Source organism: Callithrix jacchus, chromosome 13 (assembly GCF_049354715.1).
Source record: "Callithrix jacchus isolate 240 chromosome 13, calJac240_pri, whole genome shotgun sequence".
In the NCBI taxonomy this organism is placed as follows: domain Eukaryota; kingdom Metazoa; phylum Chordata; class Mammalia; order Primates; family Cebidae; genus Callithrix; species Callithrix jacchus.
This window is the reverse complement of record NC_133514.1, coordinates 104,474,264-104,496,684: the sequence shown is the minus strand read 5'-3', so window position 1 is coordinate 104,496,684 and position 22,421 is coordinate 104,474,264. Positions and strand designations below refer to the sequence as shown.

The window sequence follows — 22,421 nt, the reverse complement described above, 5'->3', positions numbered from 1 at the left end:
ATGTTGGTCAGGCTGGTCTCGATCACTCCCAACCTCAGGTGATTTGCTCACTTCGGCCTCCCAAAGTGCTGAAATTACAGGTGTGAGCCACTGCGCCCAGCTGCTGCAACAGTTTTTTTTTAAGTGGCTGGGTAGAAGGAATGTATTTAGAAATATATATTTTTTATCATGACCTGGTATCTTTTCAGTAAAATGATGGCATAGCCGGTGTTTGCATATAAGTGCAAGGATCAAGAGGTTTTCTCTCTCTGTGTGTGTGTGTGTGTGTGTGTGTGTGTGTGTGTGTCTTAATAATAGGAAAGTGCTCTTATCAGAGGATTGGGGCAATGCATATCAATAATACAGAAGTCCTTACTAGCATTTCATATACATTCAAAGCACCCATGAAAATGGTTTAGAAAAAGGAGTTGGATTACCTTCTTCACCGTTATGATACCAACTTGGAAATTGGGATCTGTGCTGATGTCAAAGGCATCTGCACCGTCTCCATCCACAATAGTGTATTTCATCTCTGCATTGATGCCTTCATCCAAGTCCTTGGCAAACACTCTCCCCACAGTGGAGCTAATTGGAGCTGATTCCAACACACTCATCTGGTAATGTTCTACGAAGAAAAGCCAGGACATGCATTCTTGATGATCCGTCACTATAAAAAATACCTCATATTATCATACCTTATCAGGCATGCTGTGCAAAGTATCGTTTTTCTGGGTTCTGAAAGTAAAACTTGAGTCTTTACAGATAAAAACTGAGGTCCAGAAAGGCTGAGCAAACACTCGTACTGGTCATGGCCTGTCCTGGATGTTCAATAAGGAGGAGTCAAACGAGTTTGAGTAGAACATGGTGAAAGCAAAAGGACTTAGTCCTACGGACTGTAGCTTGAGTGTTAGGAAGTATCTTGCATTCAAATCTTTTAGTACTTCCTAGTGAACTGAAGTATTTCCTCAAATTGCAGTTCCTTATGAGAACGACAGAATAAACACTGTGGTCACAAAGTGCATATTTATTCTGTTTATGCTTCAAATGTTCACCTTTTCTTTCATGGTCTGGCCCATGTGCTGAGTGCCCATCTCTACGACCACCTGCTCAGAGGTCGTGGAGACCAGTGATCTATAAAGGGGGAGCAGCCGTGGAGAGCAAACTCCAGCAGCTCCATGTGCTGCCACTCAGTGTGTCCTTGCACCCAAGACTGCCTCGGGCTGCCTCTCTGTGGACAGACCCTTCATACTTCCTGTTTTCTTGTTCCAGAATAAAATACCAAAACCGTTCTCACATGTGTAAGAAGCTCAGAGTTTGCAATATCCTTTTAGACATGGTATCTTGAACTCACAATTAAATTTAGTCACTTCCACTTCCATGAAGTTGTATTTTTACCAACTTACCTTTTCTGGGGATCAACTTTTTGACGTTCTTTGTTATTTTGTCAATCATAATGTGACTAAATAACAAAGAAAAATCACACAATCACGTTTTCAGTATGTACATATTCCCTTTTATTCTAATACGCTTTGTAAGCAATGGGGAAGATTGGAATGTGAGGGCTCGAGTTTCAAAAAGATTCATGGAGGCTGACAGCACCCAGCCAGCACCTTGCCTTGCACAGGAGAAGAAATTATGCTTTTTCTTTCACATTTGTACTAAGCTGGCAGGTGATTGGATTTCATCATCTCTTTCCATTTATTCCAAAGTTGTTGATGGATTACACTTTGCTGTTGCAGAACTTTTTGGAAAAACAAGCATCTGTCAACAATTTTCCTCATCCTAGGAAAGCTATGCTATATGTTTAAACATAGACATACAATTTCTGCACACGATACATTATGCTATAAATAGAAAGCTTGAGATGTTGATGTTTTATTACATTTGGTTCCATTAAAGGTGACTGAGCTTGTTCAATGTAAAATATTAGATGTGTCATTTTGTTGGCATTCTGTATTCAGTTATAGTAATATTTGTAAAAAAAAAAAAAAGCAAAATGGAATTCCTACAATGAGGAATTAGAGGATTAATTAGGCAGAAGAGTATATCCAAGATAAGTTTACCGAATGTCAAGGTCATCTAAACTTAATTTTAGCAAATAGATGGGGAACAATTTAATGAAGAGAGAATGCAAAGTTTTAAAAGTTCAGAAAGGAAGAAGCAGAGATAATGTGTGTAGAATGCATAGAGACAGAGATTTAATTTTTTTTACATTTCTATTTTGTCTTCCATGAAACATAATCCATACTTTCACTCTATCCTAGAGTCACCACTAAAACTATATTTTGAAAAAGTGACAACTTAAAATGTATGCTTTAGAATGGTGTTAGGATGTTGGTTTGGGGCTGGGTGTGGTGGTTCATGCCTATAATACCGGCATTTTGAGAGCCTGAGGAAGGTGGATGACTTGAGTTTAGGAGTTCAAGACCAGCCTGGACAACATGACAAAACTCTGTCTCTACAAAAAATACAAAAATTAGGGCATGGTGGAGTGGACCTGCATTTCCAGCTGTAGTTGAGCCTGGGGGTTGAGGCTACAGTGAGCTGTGATTGCACCATTGCAGTCCAGCCTAGAGCAAGACACTGTCTCAAAAAAAAAAAAGATTGGTTTGGGAGGCAAGACTGAAACCCCAGTAACCCTTGTGTTGTGTTCTGCTATTGTGAAGCTGTTATGCTTGGGGTAACATGACTCATGACTCCTGACAATATGTCCAGACCCATCTACCTTTCAGCTATTAATAACCTGAGCTATGTAATAACCTGGTTCTTCTGTCCCTTCTGCCTTCATCAGAGACACCTGTCTAGTGTCAACTGTAAAAGCAAAATAGTTCAAGAGTGTTCAAGAACTTACAGTCTATAGTGTGAGTGATGTGAGCCCTTCATGAAGTAATGAAGATGGAACCCACACGATTACCAAAGCAACACAAAGCCCAACCACGTGGCATTTCACAAACTGTTCCGTGATGCTCTCATGTTCTGCACTGTCAAACCAAGCAACTTAGGAACTTACCTACTTGCACGCTTTGTGAAATGCTTATCTGTTATCCTGCCTTTTCCATCATGAACGCTCATGAGGACTTTGTGTATTCGATTTGTATGTCAATATTTGAGCTCTTTCTGTGTTTACATAGATACAATGGAAGGTTCACTTGTTCTGGCTGATTCAAAATGCAACTATTCATCTGACATTCTGGCTAGTCTGGCTTGACTCTCTCCTTTTAGTTTAGTTATTATTTTTAAAGCCCCATTTCCCCAGCTAAGTCTTTCACCTGCAATTGCACTTCCTGCTCTCATTTCTCCCGCTGCTCCCTTCAGGCATCTGCTTCTCAAATTCACGCCTCCATTCCTGGGCTCTGTTCCATGGTCATAGCTCTATATTTCCGCTTTCCTTAAGGATGTTCAACCTGATTGTCCTGCTGTCACTTCATATTCAAATCTGAATCTGTCTCCCTCCTTCGCTGCCACTAGTTCCATTATGCATCCTCTGTTTTTATTAGTAGTACAATCCTTCTCCCTGACATCCAGAGTGAAAACATCATTGTCATCTTTGACTCCACCTTCTGCCATGGTTTTCCCTCAGCCAGGAAATTAAGAGGCAGAAGCCCATGTTTTCTTATTTGTACCATTCCACTCCTCCTGCTGCTTCCTTAAGTCCTCAGCAGTTCAAGTCTGGGCCACTCTAAACACCTCCTAACTGACTCTTGACTCCCCTGCTCCTAGTCTCTGCCCTTGCCAACCCCTCCTCTGCATGGCTACCAAGTCAGCCTTTCTTTATGTCTCCCTCTTGCTCAAAAACTTTTCTATGGCTTCCACTAGAGATACAACACATTATAAAGAGTAGGTTTTAATTTTAGGAGTCTTTGAATATAAAATGAAACTGAAAACTTATTTCCAGGCAGGATTTTTTTCCCTCCATGCAGGTTTTTACTGAAATGAGCTCTAAGAGAGTAGAGACTTTGTTTTGTTTGTACACAGCTTTGTACATTCATAGACTAGTGCCTGAAATAAATATTTTTTGAAAGAATGAATGAATGACTTCCCCTTCTGGAATTTTTTCCTGTCTATATAAACCTGTTTTTACTATTGTTGTTGTCGTTTTTAATTTTTTTAATCTATTTTTGTTTGAGAATAAACCTGTTATATTCTGAAACCCTCTGTTGAAATCTCATCCTTCTGTGGAGGCTTTATTTAACTCAGTTTATGCATTCATCTCAGTTTTGCACTATTCAAGCGGCACCAAGTTCTACTATGGGTTAATTTTTCCTGTGTGTAAAATGTGTCCTCCCAAGTGGATTTGAAGCTTCACAGGGGCAGGGACTGGATTCCAAGTGTCTTGTGCCCCCCATGCCCAGTGCTCTCACAAAGCAAGTGTTTGGTACCTACTGGACTGGTGAAGATCGTCACATGGGTGGGTGTGTTCATCTACAGCAGTGGCTATCAGTGCATGCCTTCTCAATGGAGAAATATTGCCCCCTCCCAGGGAAAAGATAGGTTTGAGAGGGTGTGATGAAAAAAATCGTAGCCATTATAAGTTTGTGACCCACTAAAGGTCAACTCTACTCAACAAACCTTATTCCTTAGTATTGAATTTTACGTAGGGTGGGTGGGCATGGCAATCAGGAAAGAAAGTCTAAAAAGATTCCACAGGGAGATGGAAAAAAAGTTTGAGAAACCCTGGTTTAGTACTATGGGAAGCTGGGGCCCTGAAGGGAACTAGTTATGCGAGAATTGCATGATAAATGTAAGAAAGGAATCCATGAATAATTGAATTTAACGAGGAAACCCAAACTGGCCTTTCTCCTGTACCACTGTAACAGGTGCGTCCCTCTAGGTGGCAGGTCTGTGCTCTCTTGGGTTAGGTACTCACTCTGCGGAAAGCGGGGTGGGTTATCATTGACGTCCGAGAGCGTGATGTTGACTGTTGTGGTCCCAGCTAATCCACCAAGCTGCCCTCCCATGTCCTTGGCTTGGATAATCACTTCGTAGTATTCTTTGGCTTCTCTGTCCATGTTCATGAGCGCTGTCCTAATTACACCTGCAGGATAGAAACAACTTTGTTTTTAAAAACAAAACCACAGGTCCCATTTTTTAAAGATTGGCTTCTAGGTATCTCCCTGGTGCCTAATGCCTAGAAGTGAGATGCAAGTCACCCGTGCTTTTAAATTTGAGGCAAAAATCTCAGCTTCAAAAACGGGCTGTACTGAAACCAGTGATGAATGAAAACTGTTTTATTCTAGCGGGAAGAGCTCAGAGGGCTGGTTTCCCCTGGCAACATTACCTAAAGTGAACAGGAGATGGCAGCAATGTTTCTCTTACAGATCTGGGAAATTGAAGTCCAAGGCAGTTTCAGACAACGTTGTTTCGTCAAAGAAAACTGCGGGCTTTGGGTCCAGAAAACAAAGCCTCATATGTCTACAAATCTGTGAATTTAGATAATTCTCCCTCAGTTCCTCAGCCCCTAGAGCCCTTGTAGTGTGAATGGCTCTTCTTTAGGTAACTCATTCCTGCTTTCTCTTCCCTCCTACTTACAACCTGTAAACAGGGTTGGAATTCTGACTGGATTTTCCTGTTGCTACATATTCATTCTGTTTTGTGATAGTCTTCTGTTTATCTCTGTGCTTTACTGAATTCTGTGAGCTGGGACATGAAAGATGCTCTGTGAGCTGTTTATTTTTACCATGCATAAGAGATGAACTTCCCCAGACAGCAAGCAGCAGATACGATTTCATTTAAGAAGAGGGGCCTAAACCACAATCCGCTGAAATGTGTTGTGATCCTGCCAAGGCTGTACGGTAATTTTTTATCTCCCTTTAAACCCTTCAACTTAAAAAAGTTGAATGTATACTCTAGGTAATGATTAAAGGCTTATTTACTACAGATTTACAACATGACTCTTGGCTAGATAGACCTTTTGCATGAAAATGGAAAAGATTGGGAATAATAATCTGTCCCCAGTTTACCCCTATAATGTATATACTGCATTATAGTAATAACACTCTCAAGTGATGATATATGCAGCATTTTCTTTTTTAAAAGGCCCCCATGAGCACAGTAATAACTATCTGTTCGTGTATTTTTGACCTTAACACTACAGATGCCCCCGGGAGCTGTCAAAATAATGTAAGACTCTTCTTAGGATATAAAGGACACATTACCCTCTTCCTCCCTGTATTCTTCCTCCCTGTGGGCACCCCTTCATCTTTTCATTCTCCCCCTTGCCCTTAGTAGAATTGTTAAAGTTACTGTTTTATAGAAGTCCCTAGCTGCAATCTTTTTTCTCTCCTCCTCCTAATTTAAACTCCCTTACTTACTACTTTTATGATACAATTTTCTGAATGTCTGGTTCCCCTGAGGACTTCAGGGAAAAACATTCTATCAGGTTGCTAGTAACAGAAATGTATTTTTTCTTTTTCAAATAAAGAGGTGACTTAGAGTGCTCACCATTAACTTTATCCTGTGGCTGCAAGTTTCTTTACTCGAGTTCCTTGTTAATTACTCCTAGGTTCTATGTTTACCCTCACATAAAATGGAAGTAATAATACTTCTATATCTTTTGCTAGTTTTCAAGATTATTGGGAAGCCCAACTCAAACATATTAAATGAAATCTTTCATAGATCCAAACATAAATTCTGTAGTCAAAGCTCTTGGGCAAGACAGAAATAAATAAGCAAACAAAACACCAAACTTCTGTTTGTCATTTTCTGCCACATTGTTTCTCACCCATTCAGTTCTCTCTGATGACTTCCTCATTAGAGCTTTCCAATCGGGACCTGCCTTTTGGGGACAAAAATCTCACGTCGTGTTTCCTCTGTCATCAAAACCTGTCTGCCCTGGCAACCGTTCATTTTGGACTAGATGTCTGCTGAGTGCAGAGTAGTTGGTTCAATAGAAAGAACATCAGATCACATGTCAAGAGACCTCTCTACACTAGATGAGCTTTATTAGCTCTTAGTTTCCCAATTTCTTTATCTGTTAAGAAAATGGTGATGGACCGGATGATTCCCCCATTGCTCTTTCCAGTTTTACAATCAATGCTTCTAGTTCTCTAATGACCCAGGTGAATGTGTCAATCCTCTTGGGTCTTCATGGGGTTATAAAACGCCATAGTCCCTGGGAATAAATATAACCATAGGATGTTTTTGAAGGCTAGTGGGGAGCCGTTTTTTGTGTGTGCGCAGAGGGGCCTTCTTCCTCTCCAGTCAGACACTACCCACTGTCTATGCATAGCACTGCTCTTATCCATCAGGGCAGTGCTAGTTTACTCACTTAATCCTAGAGCTTATAACAATCTTCTCTGGTTAATATGCTCCCTGGCGAGTACTTGAAAAGGAGAGTTGGGTCTGTCATAGCAGCAGTCATAAATTGTCAGGGAATAAACACATCTGACTGGACCCTTGCATCAGATACCTGTTTTAGAGTCCACAGAAAAATATGGCTGGCCCTGGAGAATGCTGTACACCACCCGGGCACTGTTGCCGTAGGTCGGGTCATCTGCATCCGTGGCTGTCACCTGGATGACAGAGGTACCTGGGGAAGAGAAGAGGTAGAAACCTGTTCCAGTCTAATAGCTAAAGGCTGGATGCAATCCTGGTACATCTTGAAGCATTTGCAAATGTATGTGGTTCATTGGGAGAGTCCCATTTCTAGGTCAAGCTTCTATAACTCTTATACCTGTTTGGCGGAGATGAGAGTTGTGTTTTAAATTCGGAATGACCGGTAAGAACATAGCCTTTGATAATAACAAAACATTTCTCCCTTATGAATCAAATATTATCCAACCATTTACTGATTTCTCTGTCTAGCAATATTGTTTTTAAAGAATCAGAACAAAAAACAATAATAGGCTTATTATTATTATTTTCTCTGGCTGATTCCAAGGTTTAAGTAGCTTCCTGCCTGCCAAAGAGCTTGGTCATCATTTTTGGTTGCTTTTTTTGTTTGTTTTTTTGAAACGCAGTCTCACTCTGTCACCAGGCCAGAGTACAGAGGTGCGGTCTCAGCTCACTGCAACCTCCGATTCCCTGGTTCAAGTGATTCTCCTGCCTTCGCCTCCCAAGTAGATGGGATTACAGGCACGCACAACCACGCCCAGCTAATTTTTGTATTTTTAATAGAAACAGGGTTTCACCATGTTGGCCAGGTTAGTCTTGATCTCCTGACCTCATGATCTGCCCACCTCGGCCTCCCAAAGTGCTAGGATTACAGGCGTGAGCACTGCACCTGACCTTGGTTGCTTTACAATTCGTAAGCTGTTCCTCTCATGCTCTCCTGTTCTGAATATATGTGTGCATATGTGTGTATGTGAGTGTGCTTCTGTGTGCTTGTGTGTGTGTATGTGTGTGTGTGTATAGGAGGTGCTGTTTGTGAAAATCAGCGAGTCACCACCTTACCCACTGGGGACATTTCTGGCACAGTGGCGACATAAGGTCCGTCCAGGAACTTGGGCTCATTGTCATTGATGTCTTGAATTTTGATGATGAACTCGGACTCTGGCTCCATGGGCCTGCCTGTGCGCCTGTCTAGGGCTTGAGCCCTTAAAGTATACTGGGCTCTTTCTTCTCGATCGAGCCTCTGAATGGCGTGGATGTCTCCAGTGGTGTCATCGATGGTAAACACGATGCCAGCACCTTCTCCCGAGAGGATGTATTTGATGGATCCGTCTCCCCTGTCCATATCTGAATGAAGCTGCGGGAGGAAAGCACCTAATTCTCATCATCATTGTCAACAGGTGTCAGAAATACATTGATTTTCAGTTTGTTACAAACTTATAACCTCCCTTTACATGAGATTTTAAAACTCAAATGTTTAATAAGTTTGTCTACAAAGAACTAGTATGCATTGAACACGATTGTATCAAGGAGTGGATATAGATTGATGAATAAGCCAAGTTTTCCATGTCACATTCTGCATCCTGAACTTATTATTTAAAAAAAAAATTCTCCCTGAGAAGTATAGAAAACAGGAACTCTGGAAAATGTAGATCCCCAATGCTGGAATAAGAACAAGTTTAATAAGGAGGAATCCTGCCTTTCCATTTAAGAAAAAATAAAAATAAAATGGATAAGCCTAAACATGTTAAAATGAAGGAATTCCTGTAATTTTTGTAGTATCAAACGTTTTTATGACAACTCAGGTTGGCTGATAAGCTGATAGAAGCTGTCTATTAAAGGGTTAAGGGCACTGCAGTGGGAAAAGTGAATGACCTCCATGGATTCTTCCTCCCATTCTGTGATCCTAGTTCTGCAGTTTCATTCAGTAGAACTAGGCTTGTGTTTCACGTGTCAAATGGAATTTAACTGCTGGTTATGATGCTTTCCATCAGTGTGTCTCTGCTTTAGATGGGACTGGTTCTTGGGTTCATAACTGAGTTACTTAAACCTAAATGTGTATGGTTGAGTTAGGAACATGCTTTTATCTGACCGTGCAGCTATATTCCCTTTCAGAATACTTTTTTTTTTTTAGACATGGAGTCTCGTTCTGTCACCCAGGCTGGAGTACAATGGCATGATTTTGGCTCATTGCAACCTCCACCTTTTGGATTCAAGTGATTCTCCTGCCTCAGCCTCCCAAGTAGCCGGGATTACAGCCATTTGCCACCATGCCTGGCTAATTTTTCTATTTAGTAGTGAGGCGGTTTTGCCATGTTGGTTAGGCTGATCTTGAACTCCTGACCTCAGGTGATCTACCCACCTCGGCCTCCCAAAGTGCTGGGATTATAGGTGTGAGCCACCGTGCCCAGCAAGGATACTTTTAATAACTCTCAAAAGAAGTACAGTAGCAAATATATTTTTAAAATCTCAGGCCTATAAATGTATTTCTGCATCTATAATATCTAATTAATTGCAGATAGTTTGTATGGGTGGCAAGAATCCTGGAATTTTGGGCAACTCTGTAGGTAATGGTCTCTTTCTAAAGGTGGAAACAAAACAGTTAAATTTAGTCAGCCACTCTGTTGTTGCCGGGAGTATTAGCTCTTTGCATAGTTCAGGATGAAGTACATGAGATTAGTTCATAAGACAGCCAGTATTAGGCTTGGAGCAGGGAGACCAATGTATCTGGCCTGAACACTGTCTAGGCCAGCTACAAATTGAGGGTTCTTGAGGAGTTAATTTATAACTATTAATTTCCTTACGTTATAAATGTGAGGATAACACTAATACTTATTCTAGGTTTATTAGAGATTAACGCACGTGAGGCACCCAGCACAGTGCTTTTCCCATCATAGGAAAGCCATCAATGGGGCCCACCATGATACATGTGCATAGAGAAAAGGGTATGAGCACATTCACTTCTTCTCTGCTCCCTGCAGACCTCCAGGAGGGTGGCAGACAGGCTAAAACAACCTGCTGGCTTTTTTGTTATGCCCAGTCTCGTGGCAAAAGCTGCAGAATTCTGCCTGGAGCATGGCGGGGACAGTGTTGCTGTGAGGATTAAACGGCATGAACACCAATAAAACACCTGCAAATGCATCCACAACAGCCTCCGACACGGGTGGGTTTGGAGGTTGTGGCTGGCTTTGAGCTGATCGCAGATTGACTCACGGCCAAATCACGCAGGCAACGGTTTTGCTGCCTGGAGGAACTCAGCTGTGTCTTATCTAGAAAAGGGAATTAAGGGAATAAAATTGACCAAAAAAATAGCTGTGGACTTTTTTCTATTTATTCTATTTAGAATATGAAGTTCTCACATTTCCTCATTCACTATACAGTATTTTTTTCTCTTCTTTCTTTCTTTTCAATCCAAATCTTCTAATTATGCAGTTAAAAAAATAAAGGTGCCCAGTTCTTGTTGTGTAGACTAGAAAGCCATTTCATTTGGTCCTGTGTACAAAGAAATAAACATCTATTCCATTTGGAACTGTGTTCTCAGGCAGAGAAACAGAACTGGGGGAGAACAACGATTTTAGAATGAGTTAAAAATATGTATGCATGTAGGTGTGTGTTTACATATATAATATTGTATGTATGTAATTTTATGGCATGTGGCATAGGACTTTTAATGAAATAGATTTAATTTAGGGCATTGCAGATTAGGGAAGAAAAAATAGAAGCTGACAGAAAGGCTACCCCAGGACTGTTCTGTTGTGCTCTATTGATGAAAACCTTTTGATCCATGATCCCAGAAATGCTCAGCACACCTGTGATCCCTCACAGCTAAGCGCGCTTTAAGCACTTTAAGAAACGACAGCGGCCCAGCCTTGCTGCAGGTACTCCTGACTCCTGGGGATCGCTGGGCAGGCTGATGCCTCAAGGAGTCTGGGCTGAGGCTTCAGTGCGAGGCCTTCGCTTTCCGTGAGACCTTCATCTTGGCGCGGGCCTGATGTCTTGTAAGTGCACAGTGAAACTGTTTTGGAAGAAGGGTCTAGGGGAGGGCAAAAGTTCCTTGAGGATGGCGCTAGCCCTGCTTAAAAGAGCTAGGAGCATGTTTCTAGGAAGTTCGGAGCCTCGGTCTGTATGCGCAGGTGTGAGCAGGACCAGGGGAGGACGAGGAGAGGAAGGGAGGAGAAGGTAGAAAAGTAGTGGGGAAGGGAAAGGGAGAGGGAGTGATGGAGCCCACAGAGAGGAGGGAGAGGAAGGGAGAAGGGGAAGAGGGAAAGGGAGAAACGGAGGGGGGAAGGGGAAAGAGAGGGAGAGGGAGGGAGGGAGGAGAGGAGGAGAGAGGGAGAGGGAGGGAGGGAGGAGAGGAGGGGAGAGGAAGGGAGAAGAGGGAGAGGGAAGAAGATGGGGGAAGGGAAAAGGAGGGGGAAGGGGGGAGATAAGATCCACAGGAAAGCAGGAAGCTCCCCGCTTTGAAGCATGTCAGGATCTGCTTACACAGATGTGGTTTCTGAAGCCAGTACCCCTATCAGTTTGAGGTCTAGTCAAAACTCACACCTGGTTTCAGCAGGGAGAATTTCCTGTGGAGATCTGGAAGGCAAAAAGGAAGCTTTGAGGCATCGGAGAGAGAACGCTCACAACTCCAGGAAAAACAGCCAGTGCCCCTCTGGCTGGGGCAACACGGGATGGAGGTAGGGACTCCGGCATCTGCAGCTTTGGAGGGGAGCCCCTTGAGGCTGGGCCTGAGACCCCTGAGGAAGGAGTGCTGCCCCTTGGCTGGGGCCTCAAGAGCTTCGAGGAGGTGCTCCTGCCTGTCCCTGGTCCCTGTCCCCTGGGACTCAGACCTCTTAGAAGTAAGTGTGATGAGGCTGGGAGGTAACAGGAGCAAGTCCTTTCTTCCTCCTCCTGCCTCCTGGGCTGTCTAGTACCTTCTACAGGCAGGAAGAACCTACTGGGGAGAGGAGCTGGTTGAACAGGAGAAATTATGGCTTGGAGAGTTTCAGCCCCAGCACTCAAAGCAGAGTATGGTAAGGTGAGCATAGGGCTGAGAGACACCAGCTTAATAACCCATGCAGCAATGCACATTTAATATTCTGCTTTGCCAGCCATAGAATACACAATTGGTTTCAAAAATTGCAAAGAACAGACATTAACATCTTTTCTACAAGTCACTCAGCAAATTGGCAGGGTAATAAAAATGTGTTTTATATTTATCCATATTTAATTCAACTAACACTGACTGCTCACCAGCTATTTGGAGGAAGGTAGGATGCTTCCAAGCAGAGTCAGTGGCACATAGTTTTGTACAACTTGGGAAAATGTTTTTGTCTCCCTGAAAGAGTCTTTTAGGCAGAATAAGACAGGTGAATGCCTCACTTATTCTAATCATTCTTTAGTTTTTAAGATCTTCAGCCAAAGGAGTAGTGAGTGATGGAAAGGACAAGCAGATTCTGAAGAATCTTAGCTGATTCAGGATTTTGAAAACAAGGGTGATGTTCACTCCTTTTTTCATCTCTCAGAGTGCCTTGAATAGTTACGAGAATGCAGTGAGTGCTTACAATCTGTGGTTAGGCAGCTTCCATGTAGCTGTTAACCTCGGCATGATTTGGACCCACAGATTCTTGCACAAGCATGAGCTCTCAGCCCCCTTCTCTTTGCATATGTCAATATAATCTAGCTTTAACTCGACACTGCCTTGTCCCTGGAAAGCCCAGTGTGGATTTTGTAAGGCCATACCAATTACAGCTGATAATTGTTGCCATACTCCTTTCTGAAATAAGCAAATACTCTGGCAAGCTCTCTAAACAGACATCTTCCGGAGCTCAAGGTGACAAGCAGAATGCCTCTGGGAAAAGAGAATGAAAGTGGATAAATTCCCCTTCAAAAGAAAGGAAAGGGAAAAGCGCCTGAGTAGGTGAATGTATAATACCTTCTTCATGTAGAGGTAACACACCTAATGCAGCGTAAAAATCTTCCCTTGGTTGCTGGTGTGAGGATTGGATCAGATGACAGGTGTCTTGTCTTGGTTGGGGTTATTTGGAAAGGGTGAGCGCTAACTGTGAGTACTCAAGGTGCTACACAGCTAAGAACTCCCCGCGTCAGAGTTAAAGGGTTCAGGAAGCAGCCTAGCTCAGTAAGATTCCCGATCCCACCTAAACACCTCTGACTCCTGTGTGTGTCTCCCAGCTTAGTCTAAAGCCACACGCTCTTTACAATGTAAAGGAAATCCAGGGCTTTAGGGTGGAAGTGATGGATGTTTTGGTCTGGGCTTTCGCTGCTACCTTTGGTGTGACTTGGGGCAATGAACATAAATAGCCTCTCTGAGTCTCGTTCCCTGTCTTATTTACTCACCTCGCAGCATTGTTATGATGATTAAATGACCTGCTTTATGTGAATATGACCAACACGTAGTACTATGCTAATCCAATAAAACGTTAGCTACCCTTTTCTTCACTCCTCTGTGTGTGCAGCCAGTTCTGTGCTAAGTACTCAGCATCTTAGCACAGGGGTGTAGATGGGGCATGAGACAAACTTGGGGAGTGGCGTCTCAATTTCTACCCTCAGGAGGAGGGAAGAGAGCCCTAAATTGTATGTGCATATAAGTAATTACTGAAAATTATCGAATACAAACATATTCTTTTCTGAAGCTTAGCAGTGGCCACGTATGTCTGTTTGGAAGTAATGTTATATAGATATGGAGAAGCTAGAAGTCTTTGGAATTCTGAGTAGATGCAAGGTGTGTTAATGATAGAATTGTCTGATTTTAAGCAGAAACTTGGAGGAATTTGAATGTGGCCTGACGAGTGGAAGTCAGGGCCTGTCCTGGGCAGAGCAGCAGCGTGGGCACATATGTGGAGTCAGGGACAAACGTGGTATGTGTGGCAGAACAGCTAATGAGGTCCAGCTTGATTGCGACGAGGATCTGATTTAAGAAATTGTGCAAGAGGGTTGGGTGAGGGAGGAGGAAGTCCTTGAACTGTGTGCTAGGAGCTCTGATGGCATTCAAGAGCCACAGCGCCCTGGGGGAGGGATGGGAAGAGTCTCTCCATGGGGAGACAGGCAGCACTGGCGCAGTTAATCTAATCACAAAGACCGAAGGCTCACAGTCATGATAGAGCCTGGAGAGGAGGAGCTGTATCTGAGAGAAACTGGCATGGAAATATTGGCAGATACGGTGACCGATTGCACGTGAAGGATAAAGGAGATAAGGAAAGATGTCAACAAAAACTCACAGGTTTTGAGGCCAAAGGATTTGCAGCTGCGTTAGGTATTACTGAATTGTTAGGTTCCCATAGTGAACTCCTTAACTACTGTTACTATTACCACTATTAATATTATTGCTACTATAGTACTATTTACTACTACAGGGTAAGGATAATTAAAGTTTTACTCTGGACTGAGTACTGTGCAAAATGCTTTACATGCATTAGCTTATTTCATCCTTACTACACAGTGAGGTATTCATTTATTAAATATCATCTTCAGCACTTTCTACAAGATAAATGCTGTTCTAGGCCTTGGGGATAAAATGGCAGCAATGTTTTCACTTTCATTGAGTTTCTGGTTTAGTCAGAAGCTTCAGACAATAAACATGTAAATAAAAAATTAAATAAAATATCACGGTTGTGATTAGGGCTGTGGAAGGGAGTCTAACAGAGGGGCTTACCTTGGAGAACGGTCGTGAAAGGCATGAGAAAGGCCAGGGGAAGGGCATTTCATTATAGGGGAGCAATAACGGCAGTGCTTGGCAGGATGCAGGAACTGCTGAAGGCCACATCCCTGCAACATGAGAATGAGGGAGACAGTGGCATGGGCCATGGTTGGATGGAATGGGCCATGGCAGGCTGATCCAGGAAGGAATGGTCTTGTAAGCTGTGGGGAGGTGTCTGGAGGATTCAACACACAATGGGAAGACATTGAAGAGACGTAAGTGGAGGAGTGACTTGATCTGATTTGATTTATAAAAAGACCATAGTGGAGAACAAGCTGGAGGGAGGTGCAGGTGAACATGAGGAGACTGGTTGGGAGGCTAGGTATTTGCCCAGGTGACAGATAATGGTGGAAGCAGGGATAAGAGAAATGCAGGATTTGGCGTTTATCTGACATAGGACTAGCAGAATTTGCAGATGGAGAGAATGTGGGGGCGGGGGAAAGGGAGGAATGATCTCCAGGTCTCTGCTTTTAGGAACTGGGTAATGGGTGCGTAATGGGGTGGGTTATGTTTGGGAGAAAAAAAACAAGAGTTTCTTGCTGAACACACTACGTTTGAAAGGCCTATAAGTAAAAAAATGTGCAGATGTTGCATATGCAGTAGGATTTATAACCCGAAGTGGTGTAAGCCAGAGATAGAGGTTTTGCATTCACTGGCATAGATGTGGCATTCAAAACTGCAGAGGCGGCGAGTCCACCCAGGGAATGAGTGTGTAGAGAAGAGGCCGGGGCAAAGCTGATAAGACCACCCACAATTGGGGTCAGGTGGAAGGACCCACAAATGCGGCTGAGAACCAAAGGAGGAAGAACGGGATTGTGAAGGTCACGGCACAGAGAGGACAATTAGTCAAGGAGAGACAGGTCATCACTGTCTGAGGTTGTCATAAAATGAAGCCATTGGACTGGGCAGTAGGGAGGTTTTGAGCAGTGATGAAAACATGGCTTTGGGTCAAGGGTGGGGACTGAAACCAGACCTCTGGGTTAAGTAGTAAGTGGGAGCTGAGGAAAGAGCTGGGTGGGCAGCACTTGAGAAAGGGCCGTTCTCTCATCCTCCTCATTCGAATTTGAGGAAGCTGAGGTGAAGAGGGCTTTGTGACCTGTCCAAAGTCACTCTGGAAATAATTGGCAGGGCTGGGCTTTGAACACACATGTCTGAATCTGAAACCCATGCTCCCAGCCTCTGCTAAACAAGCATTTCTGTTACATTTGAATGAATTATTTATTTTCTAATTAGTTCCTTGTCTCCCATTCTCTCTCACTTGGTTGCTCTCACAAAATGGTCTCCAATTAACACTCCAATAAAGTAAACACAGGAAAAATCCAGGCTTAAAAATATAATAATAATAGATTAAATCAAGAAAATTCAAGTACAACATTTATAAATATATTCATTTATTGTCTCCAACTATCCTAAAGTACATGCTAGGATCTTCTGAAATGAAAAATATTTTATTTAGTTTTTTTCATTAAATTTGGGCTTCAGGCAATACCTCTGGAAAGGCTCTGAAACCCTACAAAAACACAAAGCAAAAAACCCTGTACTCTTCCCCTTGCGTTTCCCAGTTTCTCTCTTCCTCATTCTGTCATCCTCAGACAGCTGCTGCTGCCTCTTTCGGGACTTTCATAGCTCGTGTAGGTTCTGAGCCTTTTCTTTCAAATCCCAGATCCCAGTTTTTCCCATTCATAACAGAGACATGGACAAGGAAATAAATCTTTCCTTTGTGACTGATGTCTGACAAAGCAGAACTTACATTTCAGCTGGGTGTCAAGTAACATACCACTAGTTCCAATTTTTCTCTGGCCTCAGACACAACTGGGCGAACTTTTATATTCAATTTATATTCAGTTTCAATATACATTACCCAGGTCATTTCCACCTGGCATTTCTTACCTTGCCGACATACAAAGGGTCGGTCCCAGTGTACTCTTCCAGAACGAAAAACTGGTTCCAAACCCAGCTCCTCTTGGTCCGCTGATGTGACTGTGGCTCGTCTGACAGGAGCGCTTCTAATTCACCTTGGGGTGTTGCAGTACCAGAGAGAACAGTGGTCGTAAGGTCCATCAGTCCCCAGAAGTACAAGGACATGCCAAGTCCAAGCCAGTTCTTTGCATTGCTCATTCTACCAGAAGTCCACATGGGATTGCCAGGTTTTCAGAAAGTAAAGGAGATGATAAACAACTGGAACTTGAGTATTTTCCAAATGAAACAAACAAACAAAAACACGATTTCTACTGGACTCTGATGCTTCCCAAATGAGATCCCGGTTCAAGTCAATCTGCTTGAAGTTGACTTCCTGTCAAGATAAAGAAAACACAGTGTGATGATGTCAGATTCTTTCCCGCATGCAGGTTGCAAGTTTTCAAGAAATGTCAGTAAATATTCAACTTTCTATTCAATGAGTTAAGAAGTCATAACAGGTTATTGCTTTAGAAATGTTTCAGTAATAAATACTATTTTGATAATAAGACAACGCATCTTGCTATAATCAATCCCAAACCTTTGGATATAGATTTGGTGGGAATAAAACTGATGAATAAATTTCTTCTTACTTGTAACTTAGCTGGAGGGTTATGCTGTATTATTGATTGACTTGAGTTAATAGTGTGCTCTTTGAAATATTTATGATGAGACAGCCTCTTAAACTTAAAAATAGCATTCATTTACAAAATTTACAGCTAATAACTAATATTTCCATTAGCCCAACTGCTTTTCTTTGCTTATTACAAAAATAGGAAAATCCAACTACCTTTTTTTGTTGTTGTCACCTATAATGATCTGGTGCCTACTGCTGTTATTGATAATGCTAGGAATCTTGGACTTCATTTATAAGCAGCCATGGATCACTTCTGACTTTAATCATTTTCTGAGCTCATAGTGGATTTCAGGTTTCACACTCTACGGCTTTGGCTTCGAAGCACTAATAGGGGCTGCTAATGTGACCTTTCTAGGTTTTAAATGGTCAGTTAATCATTATATTCTTCACAACAGACTGTAAAGTGCTATTAGTCACATGCCTATGGGAGCAAGCTAAGAGAATCTAGTCAACAAATTTCCTTTCTTGACCTGAAAGACTCACTGAGGCAAAGGGACTTCTACCCTGGGGACACATCTTTATCACTCAAACTTCTTTTGTTGCTATGCAGTCAGATTTAGCCGGTGACCTCAGTCCTGGGCCGTGGCCTCATCAATCTTTTCTTCCTTTACTTGGCTTGGTTTAATAAGATGGCATAACACTCAAGTCAACCTGTCAAAACCAAAATGTCTCTGTCAGCTTAATATTTTCACTGTTAATTTGAAGAACTGCTGTCGTCTGAAAACAAACGTGTGTATTTGGAGATTGCAGCTCTGTGCAGCTGAATACTACTTCATTTCTACAAGTGCTTTGAAGTGAATGCATTGATGCTAACTCGGTTACTACCTTCCACCTGTCATCATCAGAACTGGTTTCAGCTTCCTCTCAAATACTCATGGCTGAAATGTACAAAAGGAATTTAAAAATATTTTATAATTATTTCATACAATATGCCGTTTCATTTCAGTATAAGAAATCACTTTCATGAGAAATGATAAAGAGAAAGTAGCTGAGGAGACTATAGCATTTTTTGCAACAGAATGGGACACTGTGCCTCTTACAAGCTCCAGCTCTGAAGGCAGATTGATTGAGAAAAAGCAAGCCAGGTGCACCTGAGGGCAATGTGTTTGCTAATAAAGAACAATAGTGCTGCTAGCAGATGGGTTACCAAATATTAGTGTTTTCTCTCTCTCCTTTTTAGACTGGTGGACATCTTCCCTTAGAGAGAAGCCCAGTTCATGTTTCTCTGATCCCTGTCTACAGGGAGATGTTGAGGAAGAAGGAACCTTAACCCAGGAAATGAATTGATGAGAAAAATTAGTGAGAAATAGCTGTGCTGTTTTAGGGACCTAGAAGGCAGACTAAAGGGCATTGCCCCCCGCAAAAAGCCACTGCCAGAATACTGTAACTAGTAAAGCATAAACGCAATATAGTGTATATTGCAAGACACAACATATCTGTAATTCCTCAAAGTACTTTAGACTAAGAGTTAGACAGTTTGGTTACTGGTTCTGTCTTCATTGCCTCTGAATTATTTACTTATTTACTTGTATGAATTTCAATTTTCTCATCTATTAAGCAGGAACAACAATTCTCTCACCTACCTCAGTGGACCACCATGAGAATCTGTTGGGATCATGCAGGTAAAAGTGCCCTGTAAATGACAGAGGTACCAACTGACATTTGAACAGTCAGATAAAGTACTTGTGTCATATGTAAAAATAATGGGGCTAAGCCAGAAATATATATTTTATGGGCACCTTTGGGGTGAGAATTCTGAAAGGGCTTGTAATGTATATCTGTTATTTTTCAGATCTTTACATGTGTGTTAAGTACCATCTGGTACCAGATTCTGGCTCAGTCTAATTCTGTAATAACCAAACACTGGCTTTCCATCTGATGAGATTTAATGGAGGGCTAGCTATTAGAAAAATCTTCAATAGTAGAGAAAATTATTTTGTGGATTGCATTGATTAAAGCTAGAACTCACTCTAAATATCTATGTACATACATAGATATTTAGTGCATTTCCTTTAATGTCTGAGTTTTTTATGTACATTTTCCTAAGCACACATGTCTGTTATTTTTCTCTGGCTAGTTGTAGCATCTTGCTTTGACTCTAAGTTTGGGTGTGCATGCATGTGTGGTATGTGCAGATGTCTCCTCTCCTGCTTCCACTGGCCACATTTTATGTTCAGAATGAGATTTGAGGGATTTGAAGTAGTGTCTTTTATATTCCCCATTTCTGACAAGCTAGGCATGTGTTCTTGCCAATTAAAAACCCCGGTCCCTCTACCTAAGGCATGATCTGAAGAGCTCAAGGAGAAAACCTTCTTTGAAATCTGCGATGAATATTTTGTAGGCAGTCGGGTTGCCTCTGTTTTCATCTCCCTCTCTTTTCTACTTTGGCCTCCTACACACTAGTGCAAATTCTTTCCTGCCTTCCACTGAACACATACAGAAGTGGCTTTGGGATCTTGACCTCGGGAGCCCTTGGTGATTCTGTGAAAGCTGTTGGTACCTTTACACACCCAAAGTCAGAAAGACTGCAGTGTCTGTACTATATAACTTGTCTTATATGACTTGATGGCAACAATTGATGGAAAGCACTTTATTTCTACTTCCTCAGGGATGAATGCATGAAAAAGACTCCCTGCCTAACTTTCTAGAAGGTAAAATCTCGTTTACACAATACTTGCATTACTCTTTTTACAATTAGAGCTTTTTTTTTTTTTTTACAAAACAGTTATATCAAAAATACTAATCAGCTTGCATTTATTATAAATGAGGTAGTTTTCATATTTATGTTTTTTCCCTACAGTATATGAATAGCCATAATGTCTTTGAGGTGGGCTAATTGCTGTTATTCTTACAAAAGAAGATACTGATACACGTATATTTGTATATATAGATCTGCTTTGGAAGACTACATATGCCACATGAAGAATACATTAGTGGAAATTGACTTCTGTGTTAAATGAGTCTTTTAAAAGTTTTTCTTCCCCATCCTCCCTAAAGAAAGAAAACAGCTTGGTAATGAACACAGTAGGAAGAAATTAAAGTTGTACATAAAGTGTGCTTTCAGTGAATTGTTTATTTAGTTACTTAAATTTGTTGTGATATTTAAAATGTAGGGGGAAGAAGGGTTACTGCTTTCTCCTTGAAGTGAACTGGGCTTTTATGGTCTTCCTCTGGTTTCTTTCCTCATTATTCCAGTTTTCCTGAGCTTTTCGTGGTTAATGGAAGTACTACTTAGCAAAACTCAAATGACATCTCTGTAGAAGCAATCAGTCGACTCTGTTTGTGACTCCGTATAAGAAGACATGGTGTTTTAATGTTCTAATGTAGTCTAATGCCTTTAGAGAGGTAAATGCAGACAGTGGTGTCATGGTTCCAAGAGCTAAACTTCTTAAGCTATCACTTTTGCTTATAGAAAGAGCCTCAAAAATGCACTTAAACGAAAAGAGAGACTTTATGGAGATCTTAGATATTACAATGAAACATCACAGTGAACCATAAGGTGTATCAACATTAAATCAGAATGCAATTTAATATCATAATGCTATTCTACCTCCCAATCAAGGATCTCTCTTGAGAAATAGAAACAAACTCATTTTACTTAGAAGTTAAAATCCTTCTTTATAGAGTATAGAACCCCAGAGAATGACACAGGTGGTCACGGGTATAATTTGGAGTAGAGTTGTTTGTATATTTGAGTATGTATGGTTCACAAACAACAATATTCCTATTGTGGAATCTCATCAAGAAAATCGTTTTAGTGCCTCTGTAAACAGACTTTCAACATTTCTAGATCTGTTTGCATATGTCTGTGCTACTGACCGAAGTCCGTCACTGGGACTTGGATGGTGTGGATAGTATGTTTTTGTATGCTGAAAGGAGACACAGTTCTCTGCCCCGAAGTTGTTTTCATTTACCATGTTTTTATTATATTTCTTCTGTCCTCTATTCAGAGGGATTTTAACTCCTAAGTAAAATGGGATTGTTTCTATTTCTCGAGAGATAACCTTGGTTGGGAGGTGGAAGAGCATTATGACATTGAGCTGTATTCTGATTTAATGTTGATTTTAAATCAGATTTAATATCATCAACATTAGGATACATTGTCATGTTTTGTTGTAATATCTAAGATCTCCATAAAGTGTCTCTTCTAAATGCATTTTTGAGGTTCTTTCTGTAAGTGAAAGTGATAGCTTAATTTTCATTTACCACCGAGGTTCTATCCATCACAGTTTCTTCTGGGATAGTCATTAGGCAAGTGGAAGCTCCATGTTTCTTTGTGGTCACTAACTCACCAGCCCACCCAAAACCATCCATCTGTGGAAGCAACTGACTCCCAACAGGGCCAGAAGAGGTAGTCCAGGTACCAGATTTTCTGAATTTTGAGTTGTACTCTTACTTCCACTGCCCTACCAAACCCTCACCTGCCTCACCACACCCCTCCTCCCAACTTAACATGTCTGAAATTAGAGATTATCTTAAAATCAATGTTTATGTATTTGATGATCTCATAGTAGGCTTCCCTTGCTCCTCAGAGAAGCTGTTAATACATTGATGGTGTATGCAGAATCAAGGAATTACAGTATTACCTTTAAAAAAAAATTGAACAGAAGAAGAAAAGGAGTACTTAATTTCCACAGAGATTTCTTAGAAAAGATGGTCACGCTTGCTTATTCTAATTTTAATTATTTATCTTTCTATGAATTCCTTCTCTACTAAGTTCCTCAAAAATGGTGGAATTCCTGAGCCTAAAGGTTCAGCTATTACCATTTTCACTCAAGCCATTGTCAGTTCTTTGAAATCTTCCCTTTCCCACCCCTCCTA

At 41.5% G+C, this 22,421-nt stretch overlaps 1 protein-coding gene across 1 annotated transcript in view; it reads right to left on the bottom strand.

The window, feature by feature from the left end:
• The window catches only part of CDH20 (cadherin 20), a 219,326-nt gene that overhangs the window by 44,449 nt on the left and 152,456 nt on the right, over window positions 1-22,421 (bottom strand). Inside the window, exons 2-6 of the mRNA XM_002757253.6 lie at window positions 16,898-17,300; window positions 8,371-8,665; window positions 7,388-7,507; window positions 4,847-5,014; window positions 417-604 (exon numbers count right to left, since the gene is read on the bottom strand). Of these exons, the coding sequence (XP_002757299.1) occupies window positions 417-604; window positions 4,847-5,014; window positions 7,388-7,507; window positions 8,371-8,665; window positions 16,898-17,143 (1,017 nt within the window). The 5' untranslated portion in view covers window positions 17,144-17,300. The remainder of the gene's footprint in view (window positions 1-416; window positions 605-4,846; window positions 5,015-7,387; window positions 7,508-8,370; window positions 8,666-16,897; window positions 17,301-22,421) is intronic.